The sequence below is a fragment of the Bufo gargarizans genome, chromosome 1, assembly GCF_014858855.1.
Source record: "Bufo gargarizans isolate SCDJY-AF-19 chromosome 1, ASM1485885v1, whole genome shotgun sequence".
Lineage (NCBI taxonomy): Eukaryota > Metazoa > Chordata > Amphibia > Anura > Bufonidae > Bufo > Bufo gargarizans.
In genome coordinates this window covers 701,651,796-701,668,951 of record NC_058080.1, presented here as the reverse complement: position 1 = coordinate 701,668,951, position 17,156 = coordinate 701,651,796, and the positions used below count along the sequence as shown (strand labels likewise).

General features: G+C 42.2%; 1 protein-coding gene across 2 annotated transcripts in view; it reads left to right on the top strand.

Annotated features, from left to right (window-relative positions):
• The window catches only part of UNC13B (unc-13 homolog B), a 339,965-nt gene that overhangs the window by 201,524 nt on the left and 121,285 nt on the right, over positions 1 to 17,156 (top strand). For both annotated transcript variants that reach the window (XM_044276260.1, XM_044276259.1), the window contains exon 12: positions 7,463 to 7,512. In XM_044276260.1, coding sequence (XP_044132195.1) covers positions 7,463 to 7,512 — 50 coding nt within the window. The remainder of the gene's footprint in view (positions 1 to 7,462; positions 7,513 to 17,156) is intronic.

Genomic DNA, 17,156 nt, shown 5'->3' with positions numbered 1-17,156 from the left:
GTCCAGTGTATAGTTTCTGGGGCTTCTGCCCAAAATATCGGATTGGTGGGGTGCCAAGTGTTGGACTCAAACCATCTGATATCTATGACTAGGGATGACCGAAGCTGAACTGCAAAGTTTGGGTTTGTGCCGAACTTTGCGAGTGTGTTCGGGTGATTTTTATTATTTTCAGTTATAACATGGTTATAGCGAAAAATAATAGCATCCTTAAGACAGAATGCAAAAGAATATGGCCATTTAGGGGTGTAAAGAAAACTATTCACCTCATCCACTTGATCTTCAATCTTCTTTCAGCAGGACCTGAGGTGAGTGTTTTATTTTTACCCCTATATGGCCATATTCTTTTGCTTTCTGTCTTAAGAATGGTATTATTTTCTGCTATAACCATGTTGTAATGGAAAACAATAAAGTTAAGTTCGGGTCTCCATTGACTTGAATGGGGTTTGGTCTCGGGGTCAAGTTTGGGTCCCGAACTTCCACGTGTTCGCTCATCCCTATTTATGACCTAGAATAGGCTACAAAGCCTTTTCATTAGGTTGGGAGCTGTTCCCCATCTGCTGTGATGCCATATTGTCATATGTTGTGCCTTGCTCAGGCATAAGATATAAATGACATGTGTGAATCCAGCGTTGCGGTATAGTCACACAATGGAAATACACGTCAGAATTCTCACATGTTTGCAGTTTGCACGCCCTTTGAATCTGCCCATGGATTAGCTTCATTCAGTGTGAATAATCCACATATGAACACCCGCTGTGGTTTCTGTTACAGTTCCCAAGCTGAAAATTGCCAAGGATGGACATTCTTATCCTTTTTTTTTACAATTCAGTTTTTTAAAATATACTCGCGTAGAAATTTGTGCCGTATGAACTATGCCGCGAATGCCCGTTAAAAAGAATTGGAGGTTTTTGTGACAACTCATTAGTTCTCGTCAAAATCCCTCTGCCCTTACAGGGTGACATGCTCTGAACAGGCTCTGTACCTGCCCCATGTGTGAAGAGAAATATGTGTGCATACAATGACCTGCAGTGGCTCGGGCACCTCTGGTCAGAACTTCTGTTACTGTGAACAATTAAGCATGAAGAGGAAATGATCTCTAAGAGGCATAAAGTTAAAGATGACACATTCCCTTTGTATTTTAAGAAAAAACTATTTATGTTCATCTTTTACATTTTTTAAATATCAAAAAAGCAAAACTTTGGGCACCCTGCATGGTTAGTACCTAGTAGCACCACCTTTTGGCAAGTATCACAGCTTGTAAACGCTTTTTGTAACCAACCAAGAGTCTTTAAATTCTTCTTTGAGGGATTTTCATCCATTCTTCCTTGCAAAAGTCTTCCAGTTCTGTGAGACTCCTGGCCGTCTTGCACGCAGTGCTCTTTTCAGGTCTATCCACAAATTTTAAATAATGTTCAGATCAGGGGACTGTAAGGGCCATGGTAAAACCTTCATCTTGTGACTTTTGATGTAATCTATTGTGGATTTTGAGGTGTATTGAGAATCATTATCCATTTATAGAAGCCATCCTCTTTTCAACTTTAGCTTTTTTACAGTTGGTGCTATGTTTACTTCCAGAATTTACTGGAATTTCATTGAATCCATTCTTCCCTCTACCCATGAAATGTTCCCTGTGCCATTTACTGCAACACAATCACCAAAGCATTATTGATCCACCCCCATTCTTAATGGTTGGAGAGGTGTTATTTTCATGAAATTCTGTGTCCTTTTTTCTCCAAACATACTTTGCTCATTGTGGCCAAAAAGTTATATTTTAACCTCATCGGACCACAGGACTTGTTTTCAAAGTGCACCAGGCTTGTTTAGCTGTTCTTTTGCAAACTTCTGATGCAGAATTTTGTGGTGAGAACGTAGGAAAGGTTTTCTTCTGATGACTCTTCCATGAAGGCCATATTTGTGCAAGTTTCGCTGAACAGTAGAACAATGTACCACAACTCCAAAGTCAGCTAAATCTTCCTGAAGGTCTTTTGCAGTCAAGTGGGGTATTCTGATTTGCCTTTCTAGCAATATTATGAGCATTTGTCTCAGAAATTTTTCTTGATCTTCCAGACATTCTCTTGACCTCCACTGTTCATGTTAACTGCCATTTTTTTTAAGGGGGTTATCTAATAATTTATAATGATGACCTATCCTCGGGCTGGGTCATCATTATCAGTGCAGCCAACTCCAGGCATCAGTTCCAAGCACAGTGCTATACATAGTACAGGAGCCCAGCTACTCTCACTTCAATGGGGCTGAGCTGCAGCTTGGTTATGTGAATGATGTACGATGATGTCGCATGGCCTAGGATGAGACCGCAGCCCTCACGGAGTGGCTGACTTCTCAACAGCTGATCAGCGAGATTCGGGGTGACTGATCCCCACCGATCTGATATTGATGACCTATCCTGGGGTCAGCGGCATCCAAGGGGTTCACAGAGGGATGCGGCTCCCTCTTTTAACCATCTGGCTGTGTGCTGCGACGGCAGTGGCCCCATGGTTGCCATGGCCACCAGATGCCTTCTGAAGGCATCTAGTGTTGCCATCTATCAGTGTAAGGCTACATGCACACGAACGTGGTTTGTTTCCGTGACCGTTCAGTTTTTTTTGTTTTTTTTTGTGGATAGGATGCGGATCCATTCATTTCAATAACCCTAACCCTAACCCTGTGCTGTCAGCACCAGTATGTCCGTTAAGTAGCCCCGCAAAAAAAATAATTGAACTTGTCCTATTCTTGTCCGTTTTAGGCATTGTTAGAATGGATCCGCAAAAAAACATGGATGGCATACGGATGTCATCCGTTTTCTTTGGCGGACCGCAAAACACATACGGTCATGTGCATGGAGCCTAAAACTGATAGTCTTATTCTTTGCAATGCAAGAGCTCTCACCTGCGTTGGTTTAATCACCCTCTGTGCACGGATGCCGCACCTGGATGCGGTAAAGTCCAGAAAATTGCAAAGTGTGAAAATAAAAAAAAGGAAAAAATAAATGAAAATGTAAATTAAAAATAAAATAAATTGCCTGTTCCTGTATCCGCTTATTTATAAGAGTTTAAAAAATGAAAAAAATAAAACAAACTACATAAAATTGGTATCGCCGCATCCATAATGATCTGATCTATAAAATGATAATGGTACTAATCCCGCATGGTAAGCTCTATACAAAATAAAAATAAAAAACAATGATGGAATTGCAGTTTTTTTGCCTCCCCTCCCAAAACAATTGAATAAAAAGGATCAAAAAGTCGTATGCATCCCAAAAATGATACCAATATACAAACTACAGCCCATTTCAGAAAAAATAAGCCCTCATACAACTATGTTGACGGAAAAATAAATAAGTTATGGGTCTTAGATTTTGGTGATGCAAAAAAAAAAAAGAAGTTTAACAAAAAGCGATTTTATGATATAAAAGTCGTAGAACATGAAAAAAAACTATAATAATTTGGTGTCGCCATAACCGTATCAACCCACAGAATAAAATTATCATATCAAATATACCACACGGAGAAGCCCATAAAAAAAAAAAAAAAACACTGACAGAAATGCAATTTTTGTCAACTTCACCTCATAAAAATGGAATAAAAAGCGCTCAAAAAAGTCATATAGACCCCAAAATTGTACCAGTAAAAATTACAGCCAGCCCTGCAAAAAAAACTAACTCTCACACAGTTACATTGATGGAAAAATCTAAAAGTTAGGGATCTTTGATTCGGTGATGCAAAATAAAGAAAAGTTTAATAAAAAGTGATTTTATTATATAAAAGTGGTATACTGTGAATAAAACAATATAAGTTTGGTATTGCTATAACTGTATCAACCCACAAAATAAAAGTATCTTATCGAATATACCACATGGAAAACCCCATAAAAAACACTGGCAGAATTGCAATGTTAGCCCACTTCACCTCATAAAATTTTTTAATAAAAAGCGATCAAATATGGTATCATTAAAAACTACAGCCCATCCTGCAAAAAATAAGCCCCCACACAGCTCGGTCAAGAGAAAAAAATAAAAAAGCTATAGCCCTTAAAATCTATTTTTAGCAAATTCCAGGTTAGAAAATGCAGATGCCGCTCCTTTCCTTTTAAATTCTGCCGTCTGCCCATATATGTGGTGTTGCCGTATTCAGGAAAAAAATGGGTAAAAAATTATGCGGTGCATTTGCTAATGTTATTTCTTGTTAAAATGAAAAATTTGGCCTTAAGGGACTTTTTCTTTTAAAAAATATATAATTTTTCATTTTAACAGCCAAGTGTTTTTAAATATTATGAAATGCTTGTGAGATCAAAGTGGTCAGTAATCCCCTCAATGAGTTATTTGAGGGGTGTAGTTTCCAAAATGGGGTAACTTTTTTGGGGTTTCTGCTGTAGGGGTGCCCTAGTGTGCCTTCAAATATGACACGACACCGAAAAGCCATTTCAGCAAAATCTGCACTCCAAAAACCATATGTTGCTTCTTTCCTTCTGAACCCTGCCGTGCGCCCATACAGCTGTTTACGGACATAATTGGGTTATTTTTGTAAACTGCAGAATCAGGGTAATAAATATTGAGGTTCGTTTTGCTGGTTACCCTTGCTGTGTTAAAGGAAAAATTTGATTAAAATTTAAATTCTGCACAAAAACTAAAATTTGTAAATTTAACCTCAATTTTCCTTTAATTCTTGTGGAACACCTAAAGGGTTAACATAGTTTGTAGAACCAGTTTTCAATAATTTCAGAGGTGTAGTCTCTAAGATCGGGTCACTTTTGAGTGGTTTCTATTATGTAAGTGACTTCAGAACTGAATTAGTCCTTGAAAAAGTCGGTTTTAAAAATTTTATAGACATTTTTTTAATTGCTTCTTAAATTCTAAGCCTTCTAATGTCCTAAAGAAATAAAATGTAATTTTCAAAATAATGCCAACATAAAGTAGACATATAGGGAATCTTAAGTAAAAACTATCTAATGAGGTATCTCTATCTCCCTTTTAAGGCGTAGAAATGTAAATTTAGAAAATTAAATTTTTTCAAAATTTTCAGTGAATTTGGGATTTTTTTATAATATAAAGGTAAAACATATCAACCCAAATTTCCCCCTAACATCAAGTACAAGATGTCACGAGAAAACAATCTCAGAATGGTTCGGATAAATAAAAGCATTCCAAAGTTAATAGCACATAAAGTGACACGTGTCAGATTTGCAAAATTAGACGTGGTCACGAAGGTGAAAAATGGCTTGGTCTTAAAAGGGTAAAACTTAATGGACCTATGTCTTTTCTTCAACCGTAATAACTATGTAACATGGCCTTTCCAAATGATGATTGTGAACAAGCCTTAAAGGGCTTCTGTCACCCCACTAAAGTGATTTTTTTTTTTTGGGCTAGTGAAATTAGTTATATTGCGATATATGACAATATAATTGTGTTACTTTGATCCAGCAGTTTCTGCAAAAAACGAAGTTTTAATATATGTAAATTCAGTCTCTACCAGCAAGTAGGGCGGCTACTTGCTGGTAGCTGCTGCAAAAATCCGCCCCCTCGTCGTGTTGATTGACAGGGCCAGCCGGGATCTCCTCCTCCGGCCAGCCCTGTCGGCATTTCAAAAATCGCGCGCCTGTGTTGATTCGGCGCAGGCGCTCTGAGATGAGGAGGCTCGTCTCCTCAGCACTCCCTCAGTGCGCCTGCGCCGATGACGTCTTCTATTTCGGTGATGTCATCGGCGCAGGCGCACTGAGGGAGTTCTGAGGAGACGAGCCTCCTCATCTCAGAGCGCCTGCGCCGAATCAACACAGGCGCGCGATTTTTGAAATGCCGACAGGGCTGGCCGGAGGAGGAGATTCCGGCTGGCCCTGTCAATCAACACGACGAGGGGGCGGATTTCTGCAGCAGCTACCAGCAAGTAGCCGCCCTACTTGCTGGTAGAGACCGAATTTACATATATTAAAACTTCGTTTTTTGCAGAAACTGCTGGATCAAAGTAAGTAACACAATTATATTGTCATATATCGCAATATAACTAATTTCACTAGCCCAAAAAAAAAAAATCACTTTAGTGGGGTGACAGAAGCCCTTTAAACCTAATGAGCTATGTAAGGGCCTCAATAAATGTTATCTAAGCGCTCAAATCTCCTTGGGTTCCCTTACTTTTGCAAGGTACTCCTTTCCTTTTTCACTCTAAAATTGTATAGAACCCCAAAAAAATACACCGATATTGCTTAAAATGTTGTAAAGTGTGTTTCATCTTCTATGCCTTTTGGAGATCATTTCTTCTTTAACTTGCTTAAGGCCTCTTTCACACGGGCGAGATTTCCACGCGGGTGCAATGCGTGAGGTGAACGCATTGCACCCGCACTGAATCCGGACCCATTAATTTCTATAGGGCTGTGCACATGAGCGGTGATTTTCACGCATCACTTGTGCATTGCGTGAAAATCACAGCAAGCTCTATTTTGTGCGTTTTTCACGCAACGCAGCCCCCATAGAAGTGAATGGGGCTGCGTGAAAATCGGAAGCAAGTACGATTTTCACACATGGTTGCTAGGTGACGATCGGGATGGGGACCCGGTCTTTATTATTTTCCATTATAACATTGTTATAAGAGAAATTAATAGCATTCTTAATACAGAATGCTTAGTAAAATGTGAATTGAAGGATTAAAATTTAAAAAAATTAACTCTCCTCCTCCTTTTGATCGCGTAGTTGCCGATCTCTTCTTACTACTTTCCTCATGAGCTGCCGGCTAAAGGACCTGTGGTGACGTCACATCACATAGTCCAATCACATGGTCTATCACAGTGGTGATAGATCATGTGATTGGACCATGTGATGAGCTCAGTGACGTCACCACAGGTCCTGAAGAAAGAGCAGAGACCGGCAGCTATGGAGGGGGTGAGTTAATAATTTTTTTTTTATTATTAACCCTCAATTGACCTTCTACTTAGCATTCTGTATTAAAGAATGCTATTATTTTCCCTTATAAGGGAAAATAATAAAATCTACACTACAACTAACCCAAATCCGAACTTCATTGAAGAAGTTCGGGTCTGGGTACCACATTCTGTTTTTTCTCACGCGCGTGCAAAATGCATTGTACTCGCACGGAAAAAAATGAACTACACAACGCAATCGCATTTCGCAAATTGTGTGCTCACTCGCACGATTTCCCCGCCACGCACCCGCATCCTATCCGGCCCCAATCCGTAACGCCCGTGTGAAAGAGGTCTAACTGTTTAGTGACAGTAATTTTGACCAGAGGTGCCCAAACTTTTGCATGCCACTATAGACACAATCCATATACTGTGGGGACAGCAGGGGTGTGTATAACTATACAATCCATGGGAGCTGTTGTGTTCACGGATCTGAGTCTTGCATGTTTTATGTGTGTGCACCAGAGACGGGAGTTGTGTGTGTTGTGAGGTATCTGACCCCTATTATAATTCTCATTTTTGTCTGGATTCTGACCTGCATTTCTGTTTTTTCCATCAGACACAAGATGACGGGGACCCATCAAAGCAACCGTGGTTCAAAGGCGGCGGGTGAGCTCTCTTTATTATTCTGTTTGTACTGTTTGTGTTGTTCAGCCTCTTAATATTTTTCGATGATCAGTGAGAATAATTGATTTATCACACAATAGGGGACAGATGAGGCACTCTGCACATCACAGCCAGAGGCCACTGAATATAAGGAGATAGACTGGATGCAGAATGTAGACGTCCTTCATAGTGTATCCTATGCATGTGCATGTATGTAGATATATATATATATTGTAATAAGTTTTAATGGTAGTGTTTCCGTAAGAGAAATGTAGTTGAGTGACTCATGGGAGCAGGAGGCGTCAGAAGTTATTTTTACCCAGTAAATCTGATTTCATGGAGATTTATTCTTCAATGCAAGAGGCAGGAGCCCCTGGTACTAAGATCAGTGATGTCACAAGCAGAAGCATTACCTCCACCCCCAGTATAAGTTGCAGTAGTATGACATTGCACTGCATGCATTAAAATCCATACAACCGCTACCTTTACATTGATGGCTTTCTCAGGATAGGCCATCAATATTTGATCAATGGGAGTCCAGCAGCCTGCACTTCTAAAGATCTGTTGAATAGTAGCTCCAGCACTGGAAATTGTTCTGCTCAGCCCATTGTGTAGTGGACTGAGCTGGTTACTGCAGCATTCACTTTAATGGGAGCCAGCTCCATCCTCTACACATTGGATGATGCTGTGTAGTTCTGGTGCTGGAGTTAAGGCAGAATGGCTGATGGGCGGGAGTACAAGGTGACGGACCCCCAGTGATCAAATATTGATGGTGTATACTGAGGATAAGTCATGCGAATAAAAGTAATGAAAGGGGTTTTTAAGGAATTTCAGGTTGAGGCCCTCTTTTCAGGATAATTAACTAATATGGTATTGGAGGGGTTCCAACTCCTGGAACCCTAGCTGATCATCTGCTTGAGGAGGCCATGGTGCTCTGGGGAGCACTGCGGCCTCCTTGCAGCTTATCAAGCACAGCGTTGTACATTGGTTAACATCAAGCTTTCGATACAATCGCCCAAAAACTGAAAAAACTATGTCTCTCGGACTATGGAGACACTAAAACATTAAATAATTGTGTAAAACTTACCTAATATGTCTAATAAGTTTTACACAATTATTTCATTTTTGAAACAAAAAAATCATGTTTTAGTGTCTCCATAGTCCGAGAGCCATGGCTTTTTTTACACCGGTTAAATTTTTTACGGTATTCACCTGAGGGGTTAGGTCATGTGATATTTTTATAGAGCAGGTTATTACGAACGTGGCGATACCTAATATGTCAACTTTTTTTTATAAAGAATAAAAACGGTGTAAAAAAGCTATTTTTTTTGGTCACCTTACATCACAAAAAGTGTAATAGCAAGCGATCAAAAAGTCATATGTACCCCAAAATAGTGCCAATCAAACCGTGATCGCATCCTGCAAAAATCATACCCTACACAAGATAATCGCCCAAAAACTGAAAAAACTATGGCTCTCGGACTATGAAGACACAAAAATATGTTTTTTTTTGTATCAAAAATGAAATAATTGTGTAAAACTTACATAAAAAAATAAAAAGTAGACATATTAGGTATTGCCGCGTCCGTAATAACCTGCTCTATAAAAATACTACATGATCTAACCTGTCAGATGAATGTTGTAAATAACAAAAAATTTAAATGTGCCAAAACAGCTATTTCTTGTTACCTTGCCTCCCAAAATGTGTAATATAGAGCAACCAAAAATCATATGTACCCTAAAATAGTACCAACAAAACTGCCACCCTATCCCGTAGTTTCCAAAATGGGGTTTTAGATTTGCAAAAAATGGCCTGGTCCTTAAGGTGAAATATGTCCGTGTCCTTAAGGGGGCAGGGAACACTGGTGGTCACAGATAAGGGAACAGTCCACTATGAAGGTCAGTGTTAAGGGGTGGGGTGCTGTATAGGTCACTGTTAAGGGGGCAGGCCCCTGAGGAGGTCAACGTCAAGGGAGTGGGGTGTTCTGAAACTCACTGTTAAAGGGGCGGGCTGCTGTGAAGGTCAAAGTTAAGGGGATGAGCTGCTGTGGAGGTCCCATGTTAAGGAGGCGGGGCACTGTGGGGGGGTCAGTGTTATAGGGTGAGGAACAGTGGAGTTCACTGTTACTGGGGGCAAGGTGCTGTAGAGGTCACTGTTATAGAGGATACTGTCAATATCAAATGAAATACCCGTGTGAAGCCGGGTCCTTCTGCTAGTATCCATATAAATGTCATATCCTTGTGAGTGGAAATATGAGCCTTTCTACAAAGATACCGCTCATCTCTTCTTCCAGACAAGTGTCTGTCGCAAATCTCCTAACATTTATTTACAGGAGATGTCCTAAAAGTCTGATAGGTGCAGATCCCACCTCTAGTACCTGCTTCAATCTCAGAAATGGGTCCCGCATGCACGATAACCTCTACAATTTACCTCCCAGGAAATGGATAGTGTCACTGTTTTACGGTCTGTGTTGCCCCTATAATGTTACCCTGTTACGCTGTCTGTGGAGCCACCATCCCAGCCATGTTGTAACATCCCGTAACTCCGTCCGATGGCCCCATCATACCAGCCATGTTGCTCCAGCTCGTATATCGTATTTTGCGGTGTAATGAGGAGAAGCAGTGATGACTGTAATCATGTCCTGCCTATCACATTTATTATATCACATTATTAATGAGGACTGGTGTAATCTGCAGATTAATTATTGCACTTCATGTGTCTTCATTTATTAAGTCTCATTTTTGGTTCTTATACTGTGGAGTCACAGTAAGTTGCAAGAAAAGAAATTATAGCAGTAATGTGTCTAATTAAGAGCCATAAGTGTTAATGAAGAATTCCCCCAATTATAGATGACACTATCCACTGCCAAAATATTAATTGGTCGGGATGATCCTCTCTTAGGCTGGTGCTCCACAGTGTCACGCGTCACATCAACGATTGTGGCAGTCACCAAAAATCCAGACCTGATGAATTTTGTGTCTGAGGTCATTTGAAACTTTTAATTCATTGACTTTAATGTAGGTTGCGTGCAACATGAGACTACCCGGCAACTTTTTTGTCACTTGACTCTGTTATTACAGACAAATCACCGCACGATGGCAAGTTGCAGACAAACATAGTTATCACACATAGGTTTGTCGTGTGACTTGTCTGTGACACATGTCACTGTGTAGCCCCCCCGCCTTAGGCTACATTCACAAGAAATGGCCATGAAAAACGTACACATTGTTAGTTTTTCATGGCTATTTTGCAACAATTTATGCATCCGTTTTCTGGCCGTCTGGCCCTTTTTTAATAGCAATTTTAATATTTTTTTTAATGGTCATTAAATGCATCTATTAAAAATGTGTTAATTTCATATTTTTTTTGTTTTTTATTTAAATCCCAACCCCTGCAGTATAAAATATTCCTTGACATCAATTGGTTCTAAAAACTACCGTGTGACAACCGTTACAGCGTTATGTTGTATTAATGGAGCCTTGACTTCCGATCCCATCAGCCATGTTTTTTTTCTGGCTGATAGGATCTGAATGTTTCTGTCACAATGAAGGTCAGGTCGGCCATACTATCTATGCTGATATCATTTATATCAAAAGTCCCCAACCTATGGCTGTCGACCCTTAATATATGGCTTGCCATGGTAGTCCTGCCTAATGACCATAATGACCAAATTTATTAATTTGTTTGTCCGATTTCTGGAGGAACTGGACAATTTTTGGGATCCGCCTGCAGTAAAGAACTGGTAAGTACTTACCTGACAGATCCCGTGCTGACCCTCCAGTTCCCCCAGCCAGGCTCTATTTACCCGGCTGCAGCAGTTACATGTTGTCGATGTGAGGTCACCGCTGCAGCCTGGTAAATGGAGTCTGCCTGGGAGAATCGGAGCAGCAGCATGCAGTCTGTCAGGTAAGTAATTACCAGTTTAGTTTTGTTTTTATTGCAGGTGTATCCCAGGGGTTGCCCGGTTTGCTCCTGAAATTGGACAATCCCTTTAATTATTGCTGCCAACCATCATTGAAAGTTGGCAGAATGTGTCTTACTCGTCTGCACAAAAGGTTGTGGACCTCTGATGAGCGTATGTACACTAAATTCGGGACCTTTAATCCTCATCCCAACCTGACGGGACCACCCACTTCTGAATGGAGTGTACAAAAGCCCCGTCAATTTTTGGTCTAGGATTGCCTAGACTTGCCAGGAATTGTATCTGAGAATTGGGGACAGTTTCTGCAAATTCTGGACTGTTGGCAACTGTGATGGAGAATGACAGGCATTGGTATCTGTCTCATTTACAGACACGGCCGGCCTCTGAGGAGGGGCACTGTCAACAGCAGGCTGTGGAGTCAGGGGCAAAGATGGACAAGCGCCAGTGTTACACTGTCTATCAGGCGGTTCTGTGTGGTGGCGCTCTACCTGTGCTCCTCTATGCCGGTGACTTCTCCTCTGATTGCCCCTCTTAGGAGCTGTACCCGACGACGCACAATGTTCAATGCTTGCTGCAGAGGATTTTAGTGTAGTTTGGGATAATTTATGTAGTTTTTTTATGCTTTTGCAGCCGACCTTTGGGGAGTGAAAGGAGAATAGGTGTGGTAGTTATGGTTCTGAGGGTGATGGTATTACTCATGAATTATAGTGACAAACTCCACTATTGCGCTCCCTGGGGCCATGCAGCGACTGTAGGGTGCACCTTTTATTTCCTCTTGGCACACCTTGGTATTGGAGCTCCTGCCAGGTGTTGATTGGGGTGCCATTGATGTCGGATGATTTGCTGGATGCAAGGCAGGACCGGTGAATAGACTTCATTAGACTGCTGCATAGAGACCCGTCTCCGTACAGCATTTAAATGTATGGGCTTCGCTGAGGTGAAATTTGTCATGTCCGAAGTCTCTCAAGACTTTGTTGAATAACTTCGGACTTCGATTATTGAACTTGAAAACCATTTAAAAACTGGGTACCAAGGCCAACTTTGGATCCCAGTTTTAAAATGGTTTTCAAGTCTAATATCTATGGTCCGAAGCTCTCTTCGCTGAACACTACCGTGAACAATGGAGAAAATTATTAGGCCTTTTGTTTGCAATAAATACATTTTCTGATTGTAGTACAAATACCAGAAAAAGGTCCAGTTCTAACAGTAGGTCACAGTGCAATATTCTCTCAATAGCAGAGTATGGACAGCAACAATGATGGTAGTTATAGTATTTTCTCTCTCTACAGACACTTTGCAGCCTCTTAAGTCCTTCTGCATTTCCCAGACTGAGGGTGCAGAAACCTTAGCTATGGGTAGCCAGTCCATCACAAAGTATGGAGGGATGCGATTGCAATATTCCTTTCTGCCATTGACGAGCACAGGACCTTCCTGTCTGAGACCATTGCATGGCCTTGTGCGTTCTAGACCTTCTTAGATATCTGGTGTCTCCTTCTCTCTGGAGTTCTTCATGGTAGTTACTCCTACGGCAATTGTAGACTAGGAGAGTAGGGTTCTCTGAACTCGGCCTAGCTATGCAGGAGCTGTAACACACACATCTTCTCCCTTGCACTGCTCAGACTGGACTCCCTCAACACTAACTAGTCAGGGGGCAGCCCTACTCCATCTCCTGACAACCTAAAACAATTTGCCAAGTTGGTAACCATATAATGTCTATACAGTGCCATTTAGTGCATGCACATAACAGAGCACGACATTTAACACAATCTTTGCATTAACTCTGTTAGTTGTAATTAACCCTTTGCAGTAGTCCTGCTGGGGTGCTGCACTTTGCTTACTATGCTTACATTTATTTCAATGGGTCTGTGCACATGAGCATTGTTTTTCACGCATCAGTTCTGGATTGTGTGAGAATCGCAGCATGTTCTATAGGCCTCATGCACACGACCGTTGTTCTGGTCCGCATCCGAGCCGCAGTTTTTGCGGCTTGGGTGCGGACCCATTCACTTCAACGGGGTCGCAAAAGATGCGGACAGCACTCTGTGTGCTGTCTGCATCCGTTGCTCAGTTCCGTTGTCCCTTCAAAAAAAATATAACATGTCCTATTCTTGTCCATTTTGCTTACAATGGGCCGTCTGTTCTGTTCCGCAAATTGCAGAAGGCACACAGGCGGATTTCGTGTTTTGCGGACACGCAATTTGCGGACCGCAAAAAACGGAACGGTCGTGTGCATGAGGCCATATTCTGGGTTTTTCACGCAGCCCTTGCTCTATAAAAGTGAATAGGGCTTCAGTGAAAAAATGCCTTGCATCCGGATACAATGCATTTTTCTCTGGTGGTTGCTATTTGATGTTTGTAAACCTTCCGTTTTTTTTCCACATGCGTGAAAAGCGCATCAAAACTGATTGCACCCACGCGGAAAAAACTGAAACGCTGAACACAATTGCAGACAAAACTGACTAAACTTGCTTGCGAAATAGTGCGAGTTTCACTGAGCGCACCCTGAGCCAATCCGTTCGTCTGAAGGAGGCCTTAGAGGACATTAGTATTGTGTGGATGGCATTAGGAGGATGCTTTTACTGAGTAGGGTTTCTGTGTACAGGGCACTATCTGGGTATTATTTACTGGCGGGTCATTTTTTGCCAATTGAGAGCACCAAAGGGACACTGTTGGGCCTCATGCACACGACCGTTGTGTGCATCCGTGGCCGTTGTGCCGTTTTCCGTTTTTTTTCACGGACCCATTGACTTTCAATGGGTCCGTGGAAAAATCGGAAAATGCACCGTTTGGCAGCCGCATCCGTGATCCGTGTTTCCTGGCCGTGAAAAAAATAGGACCTGTCCTATTTTTTTCACGGCCAACGGTTCATGGACCCATTCAAGTCAATGGGTCCGTGAAAAAACACTGATGCACACAAGATTGGCATCCGTGTCCGTGATCCGTGTCCGTTTTTTCCTATCATTTCAATGGCAAACTTGACTTAGATTTTTTTTTCATTTTACATGTCCGTGGATCCTCCAAAAAACAAGGAAGACCCACGGACGAAAAAACGGTCACGGATCACGGACCTACGGACCCCGTTTTTGCGGACCTTAAAAAAAAACGGTCGTGTGCATGAGGCCTAAATGTGTGGTGGTGGTATGGAAACACTTCTAATGTGACTGGGCACAAAAACGGGCACCTAGGCATGTTTAGAACCTTTTGGGTTGTTATCTATTACTTTTGGTGCAACCTTACTTATGACATGTATTTCAGAATTTTTGTGCACCACTTTATTACATGGCAGGGTCAAGTGGCAACAGTCACAGAGTAAAATAGGAAGCAACAGATTGGTACCGGAAAAGTGATTTACCCAATGTGTGGGCAGCAAAGATGAGTTATGGTCTGGAGAAGTCTGGAGAGTCAGATGGAGAAGAAAAGGAAAGGGAAGGGCTCTGATCAGAGAACTTGTCTCCTGTAATCACTGAATATGAGTGCTGTAATTACTTATGTGATGTGCAGAGCTCCTGTGTACAGCTGCTATATACCACTCTATGTTCACTGTACAGTGGTGATGTTGGTTTTTGCATAGTGTGTGTTAGTCAATAAGTGTGAGATGATATTATCCATACATGTGTGGTGGTAATACATGGTCATGATGGGGTGGTAGGATTTGGCGCTTGTAAAGTGGTATTACATGTAGTGGTAGGTTATTTCAGGGTGGGGTATACTGTTGTGTAGCCTAGAAAAGATGCCGTCCCGCTATATTACTTTTATGTGCCCCTTAAGGGCTAATGCACATGAAAGTGCACCCACCGTCTGCGGAAGTGGACCCATTCACTTGTGGGTCCTCATCCGACGGCCCACACTGCAGTAAAGTAGTGCAGGCACTACTTTTTTGTGGTGCGGAGGCACGGACAGAAAACCCACGGAAGCACTCCATAGTGCTTCCATAGGATTCTGATCTTCACCTATTTTCCGCACCATATGATTCAGATTGCGGACCCGTTAAAATGAATGGGTCTGCATCTGTCATATGGTGCGCACATGGCCGGTGCCCTTATATTGTGGACAAGCTGTTTGTGGGCCGCAATACGAGCACTGCCTGGCAAGGCCGTGTGCATGAGCCCTTAAGGGGTTGTCTCACTTCAGCGAACAGCATTTATCATGTAGAGAAAATTAATGCAAGGCACTTACCTATGTACTGTGATTGTCCATATTGCCTCACTTTGCTGGCTGGATTAAATTTTCTATCTCATTATATGCTGCTTGTTTCCATGGTTACGACCACCCTGCAATCCAGCAGTGGTGGTCATGGTTGCACATTATAGAGAGAATGTGGTGGCCGGGACCATGGGAACGCACATAGAATGGCGCTTTTTCCTATAGTGTGCAAGCACATGGAAAAAATATGGAAACAAGCAGCTTATGGACAACGGGCTCCTGCTGCAACGGCAGGGATCTTAGAAGTTGCTGATCTCTGCTATTTAACCACTAACATGCCACAGACCTGTAATGCTCTTGCAAAATAAGGCTGCTTCAGTCCTGGGGGAGGAGAGACAGGAAGTACAAAATGAAAGTGGGAGGCACAGTGTTGTCACCCAGGTACACTGCCAACACGAAATCACAAATGACCTACACAATGTGGAGGAGGAATGTATAATAAAGCTTCACTAGGTATACAATAAAAAGTTGTGCAGATACAAAACTCCAACATAACATCAAAACGAACCAAAGCTGGTTATTCTAAAACATATTCCCCCCCCCCCATGCTCATAAGAAAAATGTCACTCATTGATGAACAGGTGTCAGTAGTTCACAATATGTAATAGAACGGTCTTACTGGATCCTGTATAAAACTTTGGTATTGGTCCAGTACTGGGACAGGGAACCCTTTGGTTTTGTGGGGGTCCTGGTGTCCGTGCAGTAGTGGTATAGTTTAAGCCAGGAGGATTCTTTCCCTATTTTCACCCTATAAATGAGGGAGGGATGCATCTGGTAAACTCTGCCCAGAGCACCTGCCCCGAGAAGGGCAACCTCGTCTGGATACCTGCCCTTATGCACGGCCAAATCCCTAAGGCTGGGTTCAGACCTCAGCGTACTGACCTGAGCGCTGTGTATGCGCGATTCTCCGGCGTCTCACATACGCGGCTCCGGTAGTATGTGAACGCCCATTGTCGCGCGTTCCCGGAAGTCTATGTACGGGAACGCGCGACAAGACGCCCCAAAGAAGCTCCTGTACTTCTTGAGGCGTCGGGCATTTTACAGCGCGATCGTACGCGCTGTAAAACGCTCAGGTGAGAACCATTCCCATAGGGAATCATTGGTTCTTGCCTGTTGAGCGTTTTACAGCGCGTAGGAACGCGCTGTAAAACGCTCAGGTCTGAACCCAGCCTAAATGTAGTCCCTGATATTTGCTCTCAATGTAACACATTTCTGTCCAATTGACTCATCAGGGGATGAAGTTCAGAGACTAAAACAATTATTCTAGGCTGAACTACATAGATAACTAGGAAATTGTTGCCAGGCTCTAAAAAAAGGGGTAGCAGCATGCCCTTAGTTACTGCAGATACCCGCCAGTGGGATCGGGTGTTCAGATGGCATGCCCCCGAGTTATGCACTAGCACCAGTGGGATCGGGAGTGCAAAAGCCCCTTCAGTTTTGGAGGACTTTTAGAATAACCCCCCTTTGTTAGTTTTTTTATGTTTTGTGTCTACACAACTTTTTATTGTATACCTAGTAAAA